Source organism: Asterias rubens, chromosome 5, assembly GCF_902459465.1.
Source record: "Asterias rubens chromosome 5, eAstRub1.3, whole genome shotgun sequence".
Lineage (NCBI taxonomy): Eukaryota > Metazoa > Echinodermata > Asteroidea > Forcipulatida > Asteriidae > Asterias > Asterias rubens.
Window position 1 is genome coordinate 19,212,204 of NC_047066.1, and position 22,163 is coordinate 19,234,366.

A 22,163-nucleotide genomic window follows, 5' to 3' on the forward strand; every position below is an offset into this window, starting at 1 on the left:
ATTATAAGGGATGAGAGTTTTAGAGTATGTAAACAATCCTAAAAAATTCCTGAAAAATCAGGTGTCCCCCCCCCCCCCCCCCCCCATCTACGGAGCTCCTTAAGGCAAACAAAATTTGTTTTTATACCTCAAAAGAAAATAATATTTTGTTCCCTCCAAATACTTTGCTGTTAACAAGCAGTATTATTTTGTTCCCTCTAACTACTATTTTGCTCCCTCAATGTCATTTCTTTACCTCAACAAAAATGTTTGTTTCCACGAAATAACTTATATCGATCCCTCTAAATATCTGATTTTTTTCCCTTGAAATGTTACCTCAAAAAATTTCCCTTGAAAATTTACCTCAAATATATTTTGATCCCACAAAATATTATTTAGTTCCCACAAAATTATATTTCGAAGTAGCCAGTGGATTTTTTCCCAATGAAAGAAAGCAGGCTTGTAAAACTTCAAATACAACATCCTCAAAATAAAAACACTCGGAAATAATTAAAACTCAAAATTCAAAAGAAAACAATTCATCCATCCACCATATCTCAAATTGGTTAAAACTATACCAATATCTCTTCTCATACTATGCTGTTAGAAACAAATCATCCCGATGATAATTTAAAATATGAAGCCCTTCTACAGACCATGTGAACTTTGTTTACAATAAGTGTGACCTTGTACATTCTTCAAGTATTCTGGCAGGCAAGATATTACACAGGTCCTATGGGAAAGTTGACATTTTGTGCCATAATTTCCACATAAATCCAAGAGTTATGAAAGTAAAAGCTGGACAAAGTTTTGAGATGTGCCCCTTCCGTCATATAAAAAGTTGATAAGAATTAGAAAGTGCAATCTCCATAAAATGTAAGATTTTATGTTTTCTTCCTTTGAACTGTGTACAAATCGTGCCTGCAGGAAGTCCAGGCTCTGTGGCTCTTTTGTAAACATGTGATGTCACAGGTCACATCGTCTATACATTTTAGGTGACGATTTGAGACCTATTTTTTGCAGGGCCAATGGATGGTAACACAACTGTGCACAAAACATTCCCTGATTTCTAGCTTCATATGCAACACTCTGTGCAATGTTATGTGTGTACTTAGTCTTCAGGCACAAGAAGCACTTGGTACTGTCCTTTCAATAGCTCCATTGTTCATTCAAAAGATGCATTTGACTCTCAAGTAGGATTTAAAACTTTGGTGTGAGTAGAATCATGTAAGGTGTGCGTAAATCACTGTGCGTAAATCTCTTTTGAGTGGCATTTTTTGTTTCTTTATTTTTCAAGTTTAAGTAGGGGGCTGACCTACATGTATATTTTTATATTCATAGGCTTCACTATGTGTTTTTTATTAAAAGAAACTATACAGAATCTCCGAGGTCAGATTAACTCATACTGAAATAATGTAGGAAGTAGGGCCTGTATAATTTTGAGAAAGGTTATATGCCTAATTTTCAGACTTTTTTTTTCAATACCAAATCTGGGCATCTGGGGGCTGATATTGCTAAATCCACAGTCTAGTTTTGTTTCCTGAGGGGAGGGGGGGGGGCATTGGTGTTAATGAATGTAACAGCACAAGTATGTGATAGACATTAGGTAGCCCTAATATTTTACCCTACAACTAGTTTAGGTTTAGCATTTAGTTTAGTTTTAAGTTTAGACTTGCAGGGTTGGCAGCTCGAGGATGTCGTCATCACATCGGTTGATGGTTTAAGGTTCAAGTACATTGCACACTGGATGGCAGGTCATCCCCACAAGGCATTTCATTATTAAGCCATTGTTTTGAAATCATTTCCAATTGGAAAGATAACATAATCTTGTAAATTGTAAACAACAACAACAGGAGAACTTTTTTAGTGAGAACTTTTTCTGATTGGTTTGATCTCAAAGTATATCTTTTTGTTTTGGCCTATTTCATTGCGATTTAGACTATAAAGAACACATCTATCAGAAATCTAGTTTTTAATATGATTTCTGTGAGTGGTTTGAGTTGTTGATAATTGTCATTATCAATGGCAAATCTCAACAGCCCAATTTCCAAATCATACCCAACATGTGATTCCTGTTACCAGAAAGTAGTTGACATCTTACACTTCTTTTTAAGGGAATTTTATTTTCATTTTGCATTGATAGCAGTCTAATGTCTCACTTTCTATACAATTCAAATTCACTCTGAGTTTGAAGTTAATACTCTACAGTAACAGCGCTCTTACTTGATTTTTAATTTTTAAAGCATTTGAATTATTTGTATGATCCGTTTTTACATCATTTTCCCCACATTGCCATCCAGAATGCTAAGCCCTGACCAATGTTTAGCACAATTTAAAGAAGCCCTATTTATTGGTTTAGCAACTAACGTTTAGACTTGCAGGGATGAGAATACAATAAGCATTGTAGAATACATGAAAGGCTTACCCCTGTATGGTGTCAAAATGAGAGTGGAAGAAAAAGGGTGTGAAAGAGGCAATTATTGTACAGTCAATTTGCATAGTTTTCTCAACAATGTACAGGCCTGGAATTTCAGATCGTGAAGGCTTAAACCTAAAGCCGGCCTCAAGTCGACCTCTGATTTTCTTGCGCCCGCAACAAACCACTGGCAACGCGCAGACAAAATATGCTCAGGTGACAACAACTGAGAAATCGTGCGACTGCGATTGGTTCCCGATCGTCGGGATCACGTCTACAAGTTAAAATTGTTCTACTCTTGCGACTGTTGATTTTTTTGAGCGCCAACTGTTTCAGATTGTCTTAAAATCATCGCAGTTATGCTCAGGTTGTAAATAATCGCCGACTGAAAAGTTCCCAATGGGCTTAGCTCAGGCACAGTGTGATCCTAAAAAGTCAGTCGCCGACTGCTTTTGTTGACGCAAGGTCGACCTGAGGCCAGCTTTAGTTAGGAATACATTCCTGACGAGTTCAATTGAGAAACTGTAGCCTATAACAGCAAGGAGAAAAAGAAAGAGTCCAGCCGTCGATTTCACAAAGAGTTAGGACTCGTCTTATCTCGAGTTAGGACGAGTAACTCGTCCTAAGTTAGGATTACTCTTAAGGTCTGCATGCTACAGTGCAGGGTTGGGCCTCGTCCTAAGTCATAAGATTAATCCTAAGTTAGGTAGAGTTTTTGTGAAATCGACGGCTGCCTCTTTAAAGGCACTGGACACATTTGGTAATTGTCAAAAACCAGTATTCTCTCTTGGTGTATCCCACCATTAGCATAACATTAAAAATCTGTGAAAATTTGGGCTCAATTGGTCGTCGAATTGGCAAGAGAATAATGAAGAGAAAAAAACTTGTTGCATTACTTTTGTGCTTTCAGGTGCATATTGAAAGGCTTCAGTTGAAAATCAAATTCTGAGGTCTCAAAATCAAATTCAAATATTTTAGTGAGAAATTACTTCTTTCTCACAAACTACGTTACTTCTGAGGGAGCTATTTCTCACAGTGTTTTATACTATCAACAGCTCTCCATTGATCGTTTTCATGTAAGTTTTTATGCTAATAATTATTTTGAGTAATTACCAATAGTGTCCAGTGCCTTTAATACAATGAAATTCCAGACTTCATAATGTTGAACATGATCATTGAATATTCATGAATCAATTGGCCAATCACGAGAGGTGAGATTATATTCTGATCCTCCGATTGGTTGGCTCACCCTATGAATAATAAATATGACAACCTTCTGGATCAGTTAACAGCAAAAGAATGGAAAAAGAAATAAACAAGGAGGGAAAAAGGCTGGAGTGAAAATGTTACACACACACAAATATTTGTGTTTCAATAAAAAAAAAGGGGGGGGGGGTTATTGAACTACGATAAACCTGTACAAACTTTCCGGTGAATGTTGACTTTGGAGTCCAATCCTGTTTTCTAACAATACAGACTGGACCAAAATAATGTTTAAAAGTACAGCAGGTCAAAGCTATCATGTGAATTGCTATCACGACTTTATCAGTACTTCAAAATTGTAAATAGTTCAACTATTAGTTCAAATAGTTCAAATAGTTCAAATAGTTAAAAAAAAAAAAAAACTGTTTCAACATTTGTAGTACTGATAAAGCTCTTAGAACTTGATTTGTGAATCGAGCAGAAGACTTGAGTTACCAAAGTAAGGGTTCGAATCCAGTCATGACGGTGGGGAACCTGCCAGGGTAAAGACTCTATTAGAGCCCCAAGTGACCCGTTCCACAAGCAGGGCACTTGGGGCTGACAGGGGCAAGCCCCTGGAATGACGTCAAAGCTATTCGACAAGCAGGGGTAGACCGGAGTCAACCCAGGGAAGCTAATTGAACGCACCCTCTATTTTGCAGAACACTTGACATACATGAGACCTTTTTCTAAGCACTGGATTGCGCTGCAACCTTGCCCTTTCTGTCCGACAAGATTATTGAACAAAATCTGTTCCAAGGGTGGATTTCACAAAGAGTGAGGACTAGTCCTAACTTAGGACTAGTCCTAGGAGATATAAAAAATGTGTGGCTAGTCCTAAGTTAGGTTAAGTAACTTGTCCTAACTGCAGATAAGACTAGTCCTAACTCTTTGTGAAATCCACCCCAGGCCTGCTATAGGTGTTAACATTGAACCTGACAGACAGGTACCCAAAAAAGGGTATGTCACTCATAAATTCCTTTATCAAAATTTATCAGCTTTTTGGTGTCTGTAAATTGAAACAAGTAGCTATTTTCTGCAAGTTTTCTTCTTAATAAGCACACAAACTATCAGTTTACATACATAATTACACACAATTTTAATTCGCATTGTTACACATGTTATTTTGTACAAAAAAAGCAGCACAATTACAGGATGTATCAAGAGTTAGCATTCATCTTTTCACCTAGATCATTAAAATTTAGAATTGTTACATTTTGTTGAGCATCATCGATACTTACGTTAACGTCTAGGACCTGCTCCCACTTAGGTTGGAACAGGAACTTGATTCCATCTATAGCGCCATCGAGCATGATACCATTGATGAACAGCACAAGGAGAACCAGGTAGGGGAACGTTGCAGTGAAGTACACCACCTAAAGCAAACACAAAAGTTTGTTGTATTAATAATAATACAAAAATTAATATTAACAAAAAAAGTGTAGTGCAAGTTCACCCCAAACAAGGCTAAAAGCCACTCTAGGTAAAGGGCTGCAAGAAGAAAATGATTAAAAAAGAAAATAACTCAGGAGAGCTGGAAACACAAACATTTTGTTATATTTAAAATAATAATTTAAAAAAATCATATTTTTTAAACAAAATGTAATGCAAGTTCGCCCCAAACAAGGCTAAAACCCACTCTAGGTAAGGAACTACAAAAAAAAAGGATTAAAAATGAAAATAACTCAGGAGAGCTGGAGACAGGAATTGATATTCCTCGTAAAACAGTCCAGATTTTAGGATGGAGGGAAACATGCACCAGGCAAGGAGTTCCAAAGAGATGCAGTCTGTGGAATAAAGCTGTTGGAATGATTCTTTATTCTAACCAGTACTTATATATAGTGCTTATCGCACTCGAAGGGCATCTCAAAGTACTTCTGACACTACTACCCCTAGTCACTGGGCCATTTAATTCATTCCTTAAACCATCTCAGCTCCCTTGGGGAGTATACTGAGCCCTTGCAACAAATTTGCGCAACTCGTTAAACCAATCATCAGAACTATCTCTGCCCTCACAGGTACCCATTTACCAGTGGGTGGAGAGAACCAATTATAGTTAAGTTTCTTGCTCAGGCATGTCAGGGACACAAGTGTTGCGACCGGGATTCAAACCCACACTCTGCTAAACAGAAGCACCAGAGCTTGGGTTTGATGTTCTTATCCGCCTGCCCAACCCTCTAGGACCCTTGCAGTAATCATAGGTATTTTATAGGTTTTCTTCTTATTGTTCAGCGCCTACATAGGAGCATGTTTACATGGACGAGCACTATATAAATTTCTATTATTTTAACTATTAGTAATATTTTTATTATTATCATTATTATTATTATTATTATTATTATTATTATTATTATTATTATTGTTATTATTACAGTATTTATCAATAATAATTGACATTTATCCTAATACAACCAGCCATGAATCTGAAAGTTTTGATTTTCTTTTAACCAAATGAATCATCACATTTTCAGAGTTTCAATGCTAGGCGTGCTAAGGTATCTCGGTGAGAAAATTTATTTCCTGTCAAAACAGGAACAAAGTGAAGTTTTGTTTTTGTGTTTTCATTTCCTTTACACTATTGCACATCGTGACCAAACATAGTCCAGGTTTAGTTAATTTCCTTAAATGACAAAATGTACATGGACTTGTGCCAAAAATGTAGAATTTACGGTAAAACGTACTCTGTGAAATAACTTGTTTCAGACCAAGTTGATAGTCCCTACAGTAACTCTCAAGTTTGGACCAGTCCCAACCATAGTTAAGACGATACTAAAAGTTAGGATGAAACAGGTTTGTGTAGTGGTGTCTTGCCTGGCCTTCCACCTCTGGGACCCCGGTTCGAATCCCACCAGTTGGCACTTTGTGGATTGGGTTTTCAGTCCCTACCTGACTACCTGACTGCGTGGGTTTTTCCTGGAATAATTCTCTGGGGTTTTCCTTCCCACATCTCAACTTAAACTTCATTCAATGACTGATCAGATTTTAGGCGTGATAAGGTATCTCGGTGAGAACTTTGTTTCCTGTTATAACAGGAACAAAGTGTAGCTTTTGTTTAAATGTTTTCATTTCCTTTACACTATTGCACTTTGTGACCAAATATTCTCCAGGTTTAGTACAATTTTCTTAAATGACAAAATGTTCATGGATTTGTGCAAAAAATGTAGAATTTACAGTAAAATGTATTCTGTGAAATAACTTGTTTTAGACCAAGTTGATAGTCCCTACAGTAAATCTCAAGTTTGGACCAGTTCCAACCATACATAGTTCATTGTAGTTAGGACGATTCTAAAAGTTAGGATGAAACAGGTTTGTGTAGTGGTGTCTTGCCTGGCCTTCCACCTCTGGGACCCCGCTTCGAATCCCACCAGTGGACACTTTGTGGATTGGGTTTTCAGTCCCTACCTGACTACCTGACTGCGTGGGTTTTTCCTGGAATAATTCTCTGGGGTTTTCCTTCCCACATCTCAACTTAAACTTCATTCAATGACTGATCAGATTTTAGGCGTGATAAGGTATCTCGGTGAGAACTTTGTTTCCTGTTATAACAGGAACAAAGTGTAGCTTTTGTTTGAGTGTTTTCATTTCCTTTACACTATTGCACTTTGTGACCAAATATTCTCCAGGTTTAGTACAATTTTCTCATGACAAAATGTTCATGGACTTTTGCCAAACATGTAGAATTCACGGTAAAATGTACTCTGTAAAAAAAACAGCCCAGGGGTGGATTTCACAAAGGTAGTCCTAACTTAAGGACTAATCCTAGGCAATGCTAAGAGATAGGATGGATTACTGGTCCTAACTTAGGACCAGAGATAGGATGGATTACTGGTCCTAACTTTGGACCAGTCCTATCTCTTAGCATTGCCTAGGACTAGTCCTAAGTTAGGACTACCATTGTGAAATCCACCCCAGGTTGGTTAGTGCCAACAGTAACTGAAATTTCTTTACCGTCTTCTCTTCTCGTTTGGCTTTAAAGACACTGGAAACTATTGATAATTGTCAAAGACTTCCCACTTCCCCCTTTGGTGTATCTCAACATTTATGCACAAAATAACAAACCTATGAAAATTTGAGCTCAACTGGTCGTCAAAGTTACGAGAAACTCATGAAAGATGCTTGATCTCCAGACCTCAAAATCTAATTCTGAGGTCTCAAAATCAAATTCGTGGAAAATTACTCCTTTCTCAAAAACTACATTGCTTCAGAGGGAGTCGCTTCTCACAATGTTTTATAAGAACAGAACAGACAGATTCTTACCTTTCCGGAGGTCTTGAGTCCTTTGAAAAGACAGAGGTATACAATGATCCAAGACACCAGCAGCAGGGCAAACAACTCCCAGCGCATGCTACCAGTGTCATCAATACGATCAGTTATCTGCAAGACGCGATTACTGAAAACAAACAAACAAACAAACAAACAAATGAAAAAATGATGAAGTCTTTTTAAAAATCAGTATTGACCCAATTCACCTGACATCATCATCAGAATGATCTTGGATGTGCCATATTGGTGGGCAATGACACTGTTCATTATTCAGTGAAGTGTGCTTTTTAGGCGACGCGGCGTTTACACATAGACCTATTGAGCACCAACATGCTGAGCGTGGCATCAGTCGCCGCGTGTGACGCGCGTGCAAGGGGTCAATAAGGTCTTACGCCAATGAACTTAAGATTTCAACTTACTGGAAGTATTCCTCTGTTGGAGACACAGTGTTATTGGGTTTGGTCGAGCCATTCAGAGACATGTAGTCCTGGTGGGAGAAGCAATCGTCCGTGTTCCAGGTGTTGTTACAGCTATCCCACGGTAGTTCACTCTGCATGGAAGCGATGAGATAGAACAACGCCCAGGCTATGATGACGTTGTAGTATGTTGTCAAGATGAAGGAAATCATCACTGTAGCTAGGCCGGTACCTGTGGCAATACAAAAAAAACATTAAATTAAAGACACAGGACACACGAAGTTGTGTGCTTTCAGATGCTTGATTTTGAGACTCAAAATCTAATTCTGAGGTCTCAAAATCAAATTTGTGGAAAACTTCTTCTTTCTCAGAAACTATGTTACTTCAGAGGGAGCCATTTCTCACAATGCTTTAAATACTACCAACAGATCCCCATTTCTCGTTACCAAGTAAGGCTTTATGCTTATTATAGTTATTTTGAGTACTGGTAATTACCAATAAATAGTGTCCACAGGGTGTGACGATTGATTTTTCGCTGATAAAAAAAAAAAAATCTTGGGATTTACATGTACATTAGTTTTTTACCCCAGCCCTCCTCTCAAAACATCAATACATGTAGTTGTTGTGTAGGCATTTAGAAGAAAGAGGACAGGTCAGTGTACAATCATTGCTTATTTGAAAGTTAAATATTTATTCCATGGAAAGCATTGGTGAGTTTTATAGCGAAACTTTCGCATACTACTGGTCGTGACCCCCTCCCCCTCCAAACAACAAACAAACAAACAAAAAAGGTAGAAAAAAAACAATTTAAAAACAATTACGAGATTAAAGGCACTGGACACTATTGGTAATATCAAAATAAACATTTATTTAGCATTTGGTAACGAGCAATGGAGAGTTTTTGATAGTATAAAACACTGTGAGAAACGGCTTCCTTTGAAGTAACTTAGTTTTTGAGAAAGAGGTTACTTCTCACCAAATAAAAGATCTCAGGCCTGAAGCCGTTTATTAGGCCCTACATTGTACGCATCTGCACGGAAAGCAAACACAAATTTGTGCAACAAGGGTGTTTTTTTACCACTGTCACGACCAAATTGAACCCAATTGAACAGGTTTGTTATTGTATGCATTGTTTGGATACACAAAGTGAGACTACTGGTCTTTGACAATTACCAAACGGGTCCAATTCCTTCATGATGGGAAAATTGAATGGCAACAAAATGACCTTGGTTAGTGGCTGGCCGCTGTTAATCAACCATGCCTTCTGCTTGGTCCATACAGCGGCCAGCAACCAAGCTGGTAAAATCCAGAAAGCAAATCAATTCCAGGAAGCCGGTCAATTCCAGGCAGTGAAGAACCACTCCCCACACAGGTCACTGCCTAAATAGTTTTGAGGGATGGGTCTTATGCCAGCAATACAATATCATGGTCAATGCACACATAGTTCTCCAGTCAGTTGCCGCTACAGAAAATTTAAACACACCATGAAGGAACAAATTCATCCATTCACGCACAGGCAAATTTTATGGATAGTAGGATAACCTCAATACCAGACTATCTACGTTTTTAAGTGCCATCTCTAAAGTGACAATGGCTTTCCTTCGTTTGCAAAATAAACAATTGATTTGTGAAAAAAGCATTTCCTTTTCATTATTGTATTCTGCAATGTACATCTTCAATTCACATTTGTACAGTATGTAGGTACACTGTACTCGTACCTGTGCATTTATCACTACAGTTAAATAATAAAATTTGTGTTATTTAACCGTTGTGTTGCCAGTCTCTATAGTTTTTTTAGGGACCCCTTTCCAATCTTTTTATAGTAGTGCTTTTCCATAAATTTGTTAATTTCGCCGTTTGTGGTTTTATTTATTGGCTGGTCCATTTTTGTGGTTTATATTTTTAGAAATCTTTTATGCTCTGTGGTTATTTTTGCTCTTGTTTGCAGCTGTTTTTAATGTGTACAGCGTTGTTTATTATTATTATTACTATAATTTTTATAATTGTTGTTGTTATTATTATTATGGCAGCAGTGGTGCATGCAATCTTTGGTGATGTGAGCATCTGTTTAGAGGGCAACTCAGCTTTCACAGGCTGTTTTAGCAATCCAGCCCGTCGTATGCTCCGGAAATTGTTTGCAAAAATTGAAAATGATCATTATGGCATCTGTTTATATCTCAGCACTGAGCGGCTTGTTGTTTAGAATTTGCAAATAGCCATGAAGACGTAGCTTATTACATATCAGTAAACAGTTTCTCTAATGGTTGCGATAAAAAATGCTACACTTGACAAAATATATCAGCCGCTACTCAAAAATCATCATACTACTATTCAGTGTGCACAAAACATGTTCAGCCTCATATAAGAAATGCTAATTATCATTATGCAAAAATGTTTTATGACATTTTTCTCAATGGCGAGTGGGACATGGTCCAGTGCATAAATTTGTCGATAGGGTTTGACAATGTACAACAAACCTACATGTACACGCTATTGATGAACAACTGCATCTTTCGGCTTGATAGCCATTGACCCAAGCAATGCACAGTGTAACTAATTGAATTTATTTGATTTTATTATTAATAATCTGATCAATATTTCTGTGTGTTTGTGTGTACCAAGCAATGCACAGTGTAACTAATTGAATTTATTTGATTTCATTATTAATAATCTGATCAATATTTCTGTGTGTTTGTGTGTAATGGAACATGCTAGATCTTGAAGCAATTGAAGGCGTACACTGTATGAGTTATTTATAATAATTGATGTGATTTATTGATTTTATTTTGAAAGCAACAAACCCCCCAACACCCAAGAGAAGGATTACCACTGGTTTCATAAAACAATCAATGTATTAAAGACACTGGACACTATTGGTAATTACTCAAAATAATTGTCATCATAAAACCTTACTTGATTACGAGTAATGGGGAGGAGAGGTTGATGGTATAAAACATTGTGAGAAACAGCTCCCTCTGAAGTGACGTAGTTTTCGAGAAAGAAGTAATTTTCCACGAATTTGATTTTGAGACCTCAAGTTTAGAATTTGAAGTCTCGAAATCAAGCATCAGAAAGCACACAACTTCATGACACAAGGGTTTTTTTCTTTCATTATTATCTCGCAAATTCAATGACCGATTGAGCTCAAATTTTCACAGGTTTGTTATTTTATGCATATGTTGGGATACACCAACTGTGAAGACTAGTTTTTGACAATTACCAATAGTGTCCACTGTCTTTAAAGACACTGGACACCTTTGGTAATTGTCAAAGACCAGTCTTCTCACTTGGTGTATCTCAACATATGCAAAAAATAACAAACCTGTGATATTTTGAGCTCAATTGGTTGTTAAAGTTGCAAAATAATACTGAAAGAAAAAAACACCCTAGTCACTCAAAGTCAAGTGTGCTTTCAGATGCTTGATTTCGAGACCTCATAATCTAATTCTGAGGTCTCGAAATCAAATTCGACGAAAGTTACCTCTTTTTCAAAAACTACGTTACTCTAGAGGGAGCCGTTTCTCACAATGTTTTACAATAATAAAATAATAATAAAATCTTATAAAGCGCTGGTATTTAGAAAAAACTATTTAATGCGCTACATGATGACCCAGTGAAAAATTAATGGTAGGCTTGACTGAAGAGGTAAGTTTGAGCTTGAATTTGAATAAAGAAACGTCAACTATCATCCTCTCCCCATTACTTGTTACCAAGTAAGGTTTTATGCTAATTATTTTGAGTAATTACCAATAGTGTGTCCACTGCCTCTAATTACATGTAAGGCCTTATTATGACAAACAAGGTTTGGGACCACCCAATTCATTTAGAGATAATCAGTATAGTCTACCCACAAAGCTTATGTCATGATCCATGAGTTAGTGCTCAAAAAGCAGTAATCTTAAACTTATATAACTCTTGCACACAACCTAACGTTGACATGTTATCACCGGTGTGGCGGTTTCAGTCTTCCGCCGTGTTCAGTTTTCCGGGCCTCAGTACGGCACTAACCATTGACATCTTTCGCTTGTCGCATGACGTAATGTTACCGTATTTGGTCATTCGGAAAGCTGAACACGGCGGAAAGTTGAAACCGCCACACCGGACTTAAAAGGGTCTAGGTACTTTTTGTAGGATACAAAACACAATGTCCAAACATTTACATTGAACTCACACAGTTTGAGGCTAATGATGGTAAAAAGCTTCCCTTAAAATAATACTTTCTGAGGTGCTGCAGTTTTTTAGAAATGAGTAAAACAACATTAATTTTATTTCAGCATGTAAAACGATTTATTCGTGACATTTTTTTTACTCATTTCTCAAAAACTATACATGTATGTAGCACCTCTGTAAGTAATAGTTTAATGTAAGCTTTCTACCATTATTATCTTAAAATAGTGCAAGTTTAGTGTTGATCTGAGGACATTATGTTTTGTTTTACAAACAGTACCCAGACCCCTTTAAAGTGGCCAAGACATTCAAAGAATGTGCACTCACGTGTACAGAGATGTGGCTTTGTTGTTATTTGTAGTAGATAATTACACAGTTGCGAAGTTCTTTTTTAATGGTACACGTATGGTGTGACATTGATTCAAATTCCTTAAGGCCTTTAATTACCAGATTCAACTACCAGAGTCAACTTGTCTCTTGACGCAAACATACATTTTATCAAATTATGCATCGATTTTTAAAAATTTCACAAAGAAGTAGACCCTACACATGTAGTATACGCCTCTCTTAATTTTTATGCATGAGTTAAGCCACAACGCTAACCCAAAACGGGGCTATAAGCGCAGCCACTGCAAGTGGTGGCGGATGTGCGTCTATAGCCTCATTTTGGGCAAGAATTATGATGTCATGCATGAATATTAAAGGCGCACTACCGCATCAGACAAGGTTTTTATAAAATAATATTTTTTTATTTTTTATTTATGCAAGCTCTACAGTGCCATGAGTCAGGAATGTAAAGCTGGGTCCAACTTCTGTACTACTACAATTCCATTTGTATGAAATCTCAAATCTTTTGAAAGCCAAACATTCTAAAGTGTTGTTCGCTTGGGTGAAAAATAACGAACCAGTTGAGTTCATTGAATGAAAATTTGTATAGTTACAGAAAAGTGTATGCAAGAAAGGTGCGCGTGTGAAGAGGCCAAATATACGCATGGTTGACCCTGATTGATCGTGTCGCGTTTGCTTGTTTGGTTTTGTTTGCTGTGAACTATGGTAGAACTGTGATATCTGAATGGAATGAAATGAAGAGGGGATGCGACATTACACGATGAAAGTGGTGTTTTAAGTGCATTGTACACAGCAACTCATGACTGATACCACGGGTTATTTGCAGTGTTGTAAGGGCATGGCAGTTTGCCCTTAGTTGGTTGAGGAAACCTCTCTAGATGAGAACAATTAATATTTGTACTGGAACATTTCAATTAGCATCAAGGCAATTGCCAGACCAGGGGTTGATTTCAAAATGAGTTAGGACTAGTCCTATGAGATATAAAAAAAGTTAGGAGGCTTGTCCCGAGTTAGAGCGAGTAACTCATCCGAAGTCAAGATAAGACTAGTCTTAACTCTTTGTGAAATCCACCCCAGGGCCACGGAGGCAATAAGTTAGATAAATACTGCATGGGAATTATTGATATTATTTATGTAATGTTTTGTATTGCGGGACAAATATCAAAATCTGATTTTGGAGGATTTTATTTTGAAAAATCAATTACATTACAATAAAAATAAAATGACGAATTTTTAGTACATTTTTAACACTAACACTAACATACATAGACTTGGTCCTTCGAAAAAAGTTGGAAATTTGTTTGAGCACCTGGGGCTGACCTACTTAATTATATGTGCTTCAGGGTATTTAATCAAAATTTGTCAGAATTGTCCATTTGGGCAAAAAAATACCCAAGAAATATCAGACTAAAGTATGAAGAATATCATGCCTGCTGAAAGTATTATATATCATACACTGTTCAAGTGTGTACATGTAAGTGTCGACATTTTGTTGGCAAAGCCATTGAGATGTGGGTTTTTAAATTGTCAACCATGACACTTTTGTTAGCACAGTCTTCAGTCAGGGTTGAATGGATACCAGTGAGGGCAGCTCCATGTGGTTCTCTCATGTATCCCTCAGGAGCTGGGATTAGAATGCAGTAACTCAGGGACCAAATAACCAGGGGAATACTTTGTTTTGTGCCGTGAGCATCAAAACTGGCATAAATAAAGCATTTTGGATTGTATAACCTCCATTGTTAGTCCCATTTTAGTATAGTGTGATCCTTGTGACTAACCAGAATAACAGGCCTGTACTTCTGCCCAGTGTAGGTCAAAAGCAGGACTGCTCTTTTCAGAAGGGAGAAGTCTCCCGAAAATCAGAAAATGTACTCCACTGTAGCAGAATATACATGTATGCAAGACAGTTCTCTAAGAACAAACTCTACCTGGCAAGTAGACACACACATGGTGTTACTGCAAACCAAATAAATTGATGCCTCACCATGCAATGCCTCAATTCCCAAGGCCTGTACTTCAAGCAGTTTGTGAATGTACATGTACGGTAGTAAACATTTTTTAAGTGGAATGTATAGATCTGTATGTAATACTTGTCGGGGTTTGTGTTCCCGTTAGTTCTATAAAGTTTGTAAAACGCATAATTTGTAAATGGACAGGACAGACAAACTATGTGGGTTGCTGAAACTGGGTCACTGCAGATTCACAGCAGGGTGTGCTGCAGTGACCCAGTTTCAGCAACCCATTCACAGCAGGGTGTGATGCAGTGACCCAGTTTCAGCAACCCACATAGTTTGTCTGTCCTGTCCATTTAATGGTAACAGTTCTTTCCTCACCCATGCAAACATTACGTGGTCCCCTTCACTCATTCTGTTTCTTTCTTTTTTTCATTTATGATTTATGACCTTGTCCTTGAACCCTACCATGCATGCGCAAATCACAATTGGAATGTGCAGAAGGAATCAATGTGAGAAGGCACCAGTTTTCAAACTGGGTACACACACATTGTACACTGTAACAAAATAGGAAAATAGGGTCCAAGGTTTGGGAAAGGTCCAATGTTGGAAAGCGTGTACCTACAAAACTTATGGAAGCAGTTGCTAAATGGGTTAGAATATAAACAAAAGAGGGACAATAGGAGGCCCAAGGTTGCAGGTGTATTACAAACTTGGTTGTGTTTGTGTGAGCACTGCATTCATGGACACTGGCAGCTGTGGTAAATTTTGACTTTTTACCACTTGGGCAGCCATGGGAAACTCTGAACAGCACAACTGACTATAAAGCTTCACCCTTCAGTACTGTTCACAAAGCATTAAAAACACAACAAAGTCTTGTTTTCTGCAGCTCTCAAACTAAGGAATAACTGCAGGTATGCTGCACCATTCAAATGACTTTTAACAGGAAACTCATCACCCATGAAGCGTTTACAAAGTATGACCTTGTACATATTTATGACATTACACGCTGGCCTTGCACTTTCTTTTTCAACCCTGGGGTTGATTTCATGAAGAGTTAGGACTAGTCCTATGAGATATTTAAAAAATAAGGCTAGTCCTACATTTAAGTTGGGAGGAATAACTCATCCTAACTCCAGATAAGACTAATCTTAATTCTTTGTAAATTCCACCCAGGGCCCAATTATTGTCATGCAGCCTATTGACCCATTTCACCTGAAGTCATCACCCAAAAAATCTTGAATGCGCCATACTGGTGGGCAATTTCACTGTACGTTTTTATAACTCTATGATGTGCATTATGCAGTGAAAGTGCGCATTTTAGGCGACGCGGCATTAATACATGTAAACCTAACTTGCCCACCAATGCGCTTGCAAGGGGTCAATACTATATATGCTTTAAAGGCAGTGGACACTATTGGTAATTTCTCAAAATAATTATCATCATAAAACCTTTCTTGATTACGAGTATTGGGGAGAGGTTGATGGAATAAAAAATTGTGAGAAACAGCTCCCTCTGAAGTGACATAGTTTTTGAGAAAGAAGTAATTTTCCACGAATTTGATTTCGAGACCTCAAGTTTAGAATTTGAGGTCTCGAAATCAAGCATCACAAAGCACACAACTTTGTGTAACAATAGTGTTTTTTCTTTCATTAATATCTCACAAATTCGACGACCGATTGATCTCAAATTTGCACAGGTTTGTTGTTTTATGCATATGTTGAGATACACCAAGTGAGAAGACTGGTCTTTGACAATTTCCAATGGTGTCTGTCTACTGTCTTTAAAGCAGAAAATAGTGGAAAACCATAAGGTTTATCGCGATTCAGAACCACAATGCGTTGAGGGAAGGCATATGGGGCAGTTTCTATGCAGTTTCTACGACTCGCGCAGGCAACGCCTATACCTTTGTGTGGGTTCAACAGCGCCTGCTCTTGATATTTTGCTATTCGCAAAAAACTTTAAGGAAGGGCAGAGCGCCAGAGGGGTTAACATGTCAACACAATATTCCTGGGGATTGACTAACTTGAAAATGACCCATGTGACAGTGTGAACATGGCTATTGCTGTAATGGATTAAACAAAAACTCACCTTTGAAGATTGGGCAAATCAACTTGAATGCTTTAACTGGACCAGCCCGGACGTATTGACCCAAACCAAACTCCATGACTAACAGAGGGATTCCACACAGAATCAACATGATGAAATACGGGATCAGAAATGCACCTATGAAAAGGAAATTATTCATAGATGAGTAAAAACATTGCAATTCAAAATAACGTTAATAAGGGTTGGATATGGGACGCAAAAGTGCTGTATTTCTCCCATTTCCACTCACAAAAACACATGATTATTAAATGTTTTAAATAATTATACTTATTTTTTTCTCTCCCATAAAAAGGTGATCTTATAACATAACGTTATTTGTTTATATCAATACAGTAAACAAAGAAAATATCGCAAAAATAAATATGAAATGTTCAATTAAAGAAAATCACATTAGTGAATGCTTTAATATCCTTTTGCACAAGAATTAATAGTATACATTTAATAAATGCTAAAATAATTTCCATTAAATTCATCTCCTGATAAAAACGAGACAAACATTAGTTTTTGTAACATTATTTTAGTACAGCACCTCTCAAATGGTTACGTTATCGCAACAGTATACAGTGCTTATACACACTTAGTAAAACCATGTAGGAAAAACCAAGACCAATAAATAATATATGAATTATCCCCAATGCAAATTAAACATTTTTTAAAATATTATATCTAGTAATAATTGTGTTTCGTGTCCTACAAAGAGTACCCAAACACTTAAAAAAGAAAAATTTACCTCCACCGCTAGAGAAGCACAAGTACGGGAACCTCCAGACATTTCCCAGTCCGACGGCATAACCGACGCAGGCCAAAACAAACTCGGCTTTCCGTCCCCAACGGTCCCGGGGCTCTGCGCCTCCAGCAACGGCATGGGTCACAGGGGCGTACGCGCCGTTTCCCACCTTCTCGTGCTTTCCAGGATCGCCATCCAGTTCGAGAGCCGTAAATTTTATATCACTGTGATCCTGCATATTGACGCTGGAATGAGAAAGGATACGATGAGAAAAACGAGGTCCAAGGAGAACTAACAAAACACAAGGCAAGAACTATCCACACATGGACTGGTGGTCGTAAGGAATTTTACCTCTAAAAATTGTTGTGACTGCTATAGACAGTGCGAGTATGTGTGTCGAGCTTGTTGGAGATTGCCAAATCTCTGTGTGTTGTTGCTCCTGAACTGCTTGCTGGCTGAACTAACAATAATGTTTCAGTCTTTCACAGTATAGTCCTTCACACGCCTGAACTTCCGATGCTAAACTACCCCACCTCCCAAAGTTCATATTATTGGTTCAATGACTTGGCACAATTTGTGTGTGTTTGATCATGATTTTGATCCAAACCCGCGCTGCGTCCGAAAAATGTGTACAACAAATAAACCCGAGGATCCGCCGCAGACCAAAATTGGCTTAACACTAGAGGGCGCTATAGCCTTTTATTAACGGTTCATTTTTTGTGTGGGGGAAAGTATTCACCACTCGACGTGTGAAGGGGAACCATTATCGGACCCAACATCCGACCCAGCATGGAATTTTTCCGAACATCGTGTAGGCCTATGTGGTGATGCAAATAATGATTATAATCTCCTGGAACCATCATTATTGAAAGGAACAGAGGAATCTAGATAATGGGAGTGCAGGTGCGTGCGCAGGTTCAGATGCATTAGAATGGACGCACGTAAGTTGTGTGCAATTAGTTGCATCATCCTGAACTTAGGTTTAGACCCCTGCTCTGTCATGCCGGCCAGCAGAAACTGATTACAACGGGAGCTAGAGAAGGGCATTGAAAAAATTCGCTCCCATGTCAATGGAGCGTTTGGTTGGGGCACATCCACCTCCCCTCCCTGATGACGACCCAATCCCTTGCACATCCGCATCTTGTTTCGAGCTGTAGGCCCCTGTGTGAGATGACTTGTATTTTGATACAAGATCATGAACACGGTTGCACTGCACACTCACTCCCATAGCAATAATGCTTTACTCAAAAGTTAATAAGTTGAAGTCTCTCAGCCTCTTCTTGAAACCAATTAAACATAACTGGACCCAAACGTCAGCCTTCCAAGGCGTTTTCATGCAGTATAATTTCTGAAGATTCTGAAGATGTGCTCATTTCCCCGATGTGCTTCCAATTTTTGTGGAGCCTCAATGGCAAATAGGACATTTTTAATCAAGCTTCTCAAAAACTAAAGCACCGAACCCCCAGATTCATAGCACAATCTGTCAGTTACATACCAACACAAACGCTATGACTCAAAATATTTTGATGAGGGCCTTATGTTGGCGCATGGTAACCTGTTTTGTGGTTCACCCCCAGGGCTCTGAAATGTGTCTCGCCCTCTTGTGTTGTGTAGTTTCCGCCTGTTCTTTTGTAACAGAAAACACGTATGCGTGCCATTCCCCACTGAGATCCTTCAATTCAGTCCATGGACTCGTGTACCCAGTCCAGGGTCCTGTCTGCCACCAATCACGTACTAGAGCGTATTTGAATTGAGACAAAAGCAGCATGCGGTAGGCCTAAAGGTCACCGATCATGACCCTGTGAGACATCATGACCCAATAAAATATTACGCCTAAACACAAATGATTAAAAACAAAAGTTAATAAGTTGAAGTCTCTCAGCCTCTTCTTGAAAAATGATTATTTGTTTAGCCTACATAAAAAGAGTTCCCACGAATCTACATGTTTACAAAACCTCCATGTTCCCTTTTCAGTGAATTCAAATCATGTTCCAGGTTGGCGTACTATTCAGCCCTGGAACCAAACAATGGTAATGAAAAAGCTATACAACATCTTTTTTATTTTCAATCTAAATGGGGCAGCCACCTTGGCCTGTGACATTAGTGATAAATTGACAGCTTCCAAATAAAAATAGTTAATGTCGTCTGCATGTTTTATACAACTGAAAAGAAGATGTCAGTAATAGAGTAAGGTCCCTCGCGAGTTTCCTTTTTATCCAGGGATGAAGTTAAGGTGATGTTTCGAATTAACATGGCGGAAGGGTGGAATTAATTATAGAAGGGTTTTTAGGGCTGCACGCCGTCTATTTAGCCGTCTAAATTCGTTCAAGCTCGGCCGGACTGCTGACGGGGTCATGACTGACCTGACGATGCACTGGGGGATGGGCTATGGGTTTTGGAGGATCCTCCTAATTATAGCCGATTACAAATCCCGAATCCCCTGATGTTTTCCGAAAACCCGGTTCCGAAATCACCTCGTAACTTAGATTATAATTATAGAATTAAGTTTGAGGTAGCGTTAGGGTTAGAACAATTTATTATGATTGTGTGTCGGAACACAGAGGTATCGAAACGTATGACGTGTCTAGTTGCAGCATGGTTGCAGCGACGGGCTGAAGTCTCTTAGCTCAGTGTGGGTTTCGTCTCTTCTCGATTTCAAAAACAAAGTGCGACTTTGTGCCGTAGGGGCCTATGTTTAAACCCTCGTGAATCTCCCATGTATCTCTGTCCTTACTCTATGATTAGACCATACTGTCAGACAAGGGCCCAATTTCGTAGAACTGCTTATAAGCAGAAAATATTGCTGTAAATGTTTCTAAGCAGAAATAAATTGGATATCAGTCACAAATTGTTGCGCGTAGCTGCTTCAGTTGCTCTATGAAACTGGACCCTGGTTTGTCAGGCCAATGGGTTCAACATCCCTATAATTCCATGAAGTCCTAATCTGCTGTGCCTAAAACATGACCAATCCCATCTCAATCTCTAATCTCGCATTGAGTTTTGCTCCAGTCGTAGCTGTTCAATTATCTAATCAAGATAAAGATCTAGGCATAACAGTTTGTTGTAGCCGACACAGTGGGTGGTACATGAACGGGTTTGTCGAATGGTTCAAGGCACAAACAAAATGATTGTCGGACTTTTGGGTCAGAAATACACAGGTTTGTTGGACACAAAGGTACAGCAATAAAAGTGTGTCGACACAATTGAACAAAAGCTCAGACCAGTGATTGTCTGACACATTAGGTTTGTCGACACAATGACGAAGAGTCAGAAAATAATTGTTTGTCGGACACACGGTCAGATATTGTTTGTCACAATGGTACAGCACCAATGGTGTGTCGACACAATGTACAAAGGCTCAGACTTGGTTGTCTGACACAATGGGTTGGACGTAACGGCGTGTCGAACACAATAACAAAGGCTCGGACATGGTGGTTTGTCGGAAACTTTAGGGGTATTGGTTAGTCCACACAGTGGGTCAGACTTAATAATGGTCCGTTGTGCACAATGGATCGGACATAACTTTTTTACAAATGTTTGCCAGACATTGTCCGGACAATAGTCTGTGTAATGAGAATGTCAGCGTCATATTATAGACATTTATATTATTGTGTAGGCCTATTTTAACTGTTTTGAAGTGAATCAGACCCTGCATACACTGAAAAGTCGAAAAGATTTTGTTTCTTCCCAAACTGCCATTCTTAGAAGTAGAAAACAATTATGTCGATCGAATTTGAGATAAAAGCTTCAAACATTTAATGTGCTCTTTTTCGTAGTTGAAAATTCTTTGAAGAACGAATCATTTAAAGACAATGGACACTATTGGTAATTGCCAAAGACTAGTCTTCTCAGTTGGTGTATCTCAACATATGCATAAAATAACAAACCTGTGAACATTGAGCTCAATCGGCCGTCGGATTGGCGAGATAACTTTGCAAGAAAAAAACAACCTTGTCACACGAAGTTGTGTGCTTTCAGATGCTTGATTTCGAGACCTCAAGTTCTAAACTTGAGGTCTCGAAATCAAATTCGTGGAAAATTATTTCTTTCTCCAAAACTACGTCACTTCAGAGGGAGCCGTTTCTCACAATGTTTTATACTATCAACCTCTCCCCATTACTCGTTACCAAGTGAGGATTTATGGCAAACATTATTTTGAGTAAGTACCAACAGTGTCCACTGCCTTTTAAGATTTGGAAATCAATGTTAGCCTACATCTTTAGACTTACCCGTTTTCTGCATTTACATCAAATCCTCCATTGCTGGTTCCTGTTACGGTACCATTCCTATCAGCAATTCCAGACATGATCCTTTTCAGTCCTTTAGTGAAAATCGACGAATACCCGCAAACTGTTGAACCGAACTCTACGAAGCCTAGGAATAAACTAGCCCCAGCGCTGTGATTAGTTGTGAGGTAAGAATGTCAGGTAGATCATAGTAAGGACAGACTCTATTGGTAGATGAGGGGCAGTGTTTTTACGAGGGTTGAGATGAACTTTGCCCTTTCACGATTACGCTTCGTGTTGAAAGTGTGCTTAAAGGG

General features: G+C 38.4%; 1 protein-coding gene across 2 annotated transcripts in view; it reads right to left on the reverse strand.

Moving 5' to 3' along the window:
* LOC117290291 (sodium- and chloride-dependent GABA transporter ine-like) overlaps window positions 1-21,952 on the reverse strand; it is a 42,316-nt gene extending 20,364 nt beyond the window's left edge. The window contains exons 1-6 of one of the 2 annotated variants that reach the window (XM_033771600.1): window positions 21,850-21,952; window positions 17,624-17,865; window positions 16,876-17,010; window positions 8,320-8,548; window positions 7,895-8,027; window positions 4,879-5,013 (exon numbers count right to left, since the gene is read on the reverse strand). In XM_033771600.1, coding sequence (XP_033627491.1) covers window positions 4,879-5,013; window positions 7,895-8,027; window positions 8,320-8,548; window positions 16,876-17,010; window positions 17,624-17,865; window positions 21,850-21,926 — 951 coding nt within the window. In that variant the 5' untranslated portion in view covers window positions 21,927-21,952. Of the gene's footprint in view, window positions 1-4,878; window positions 5,014-7,894; window positions 8,028-8,319; window positions 8,549-16,875; window positions 17,011-17,623; window positions 17,866-17,971; window positions 18,221-21,849 lie in introns of those variants that run through there. The other variant, XM_033771601.1, reaches the window with a different exon arrangement.
* Between the last annotated feature and the right edge of the window lie 211 nt (window positions 21,953-22,163).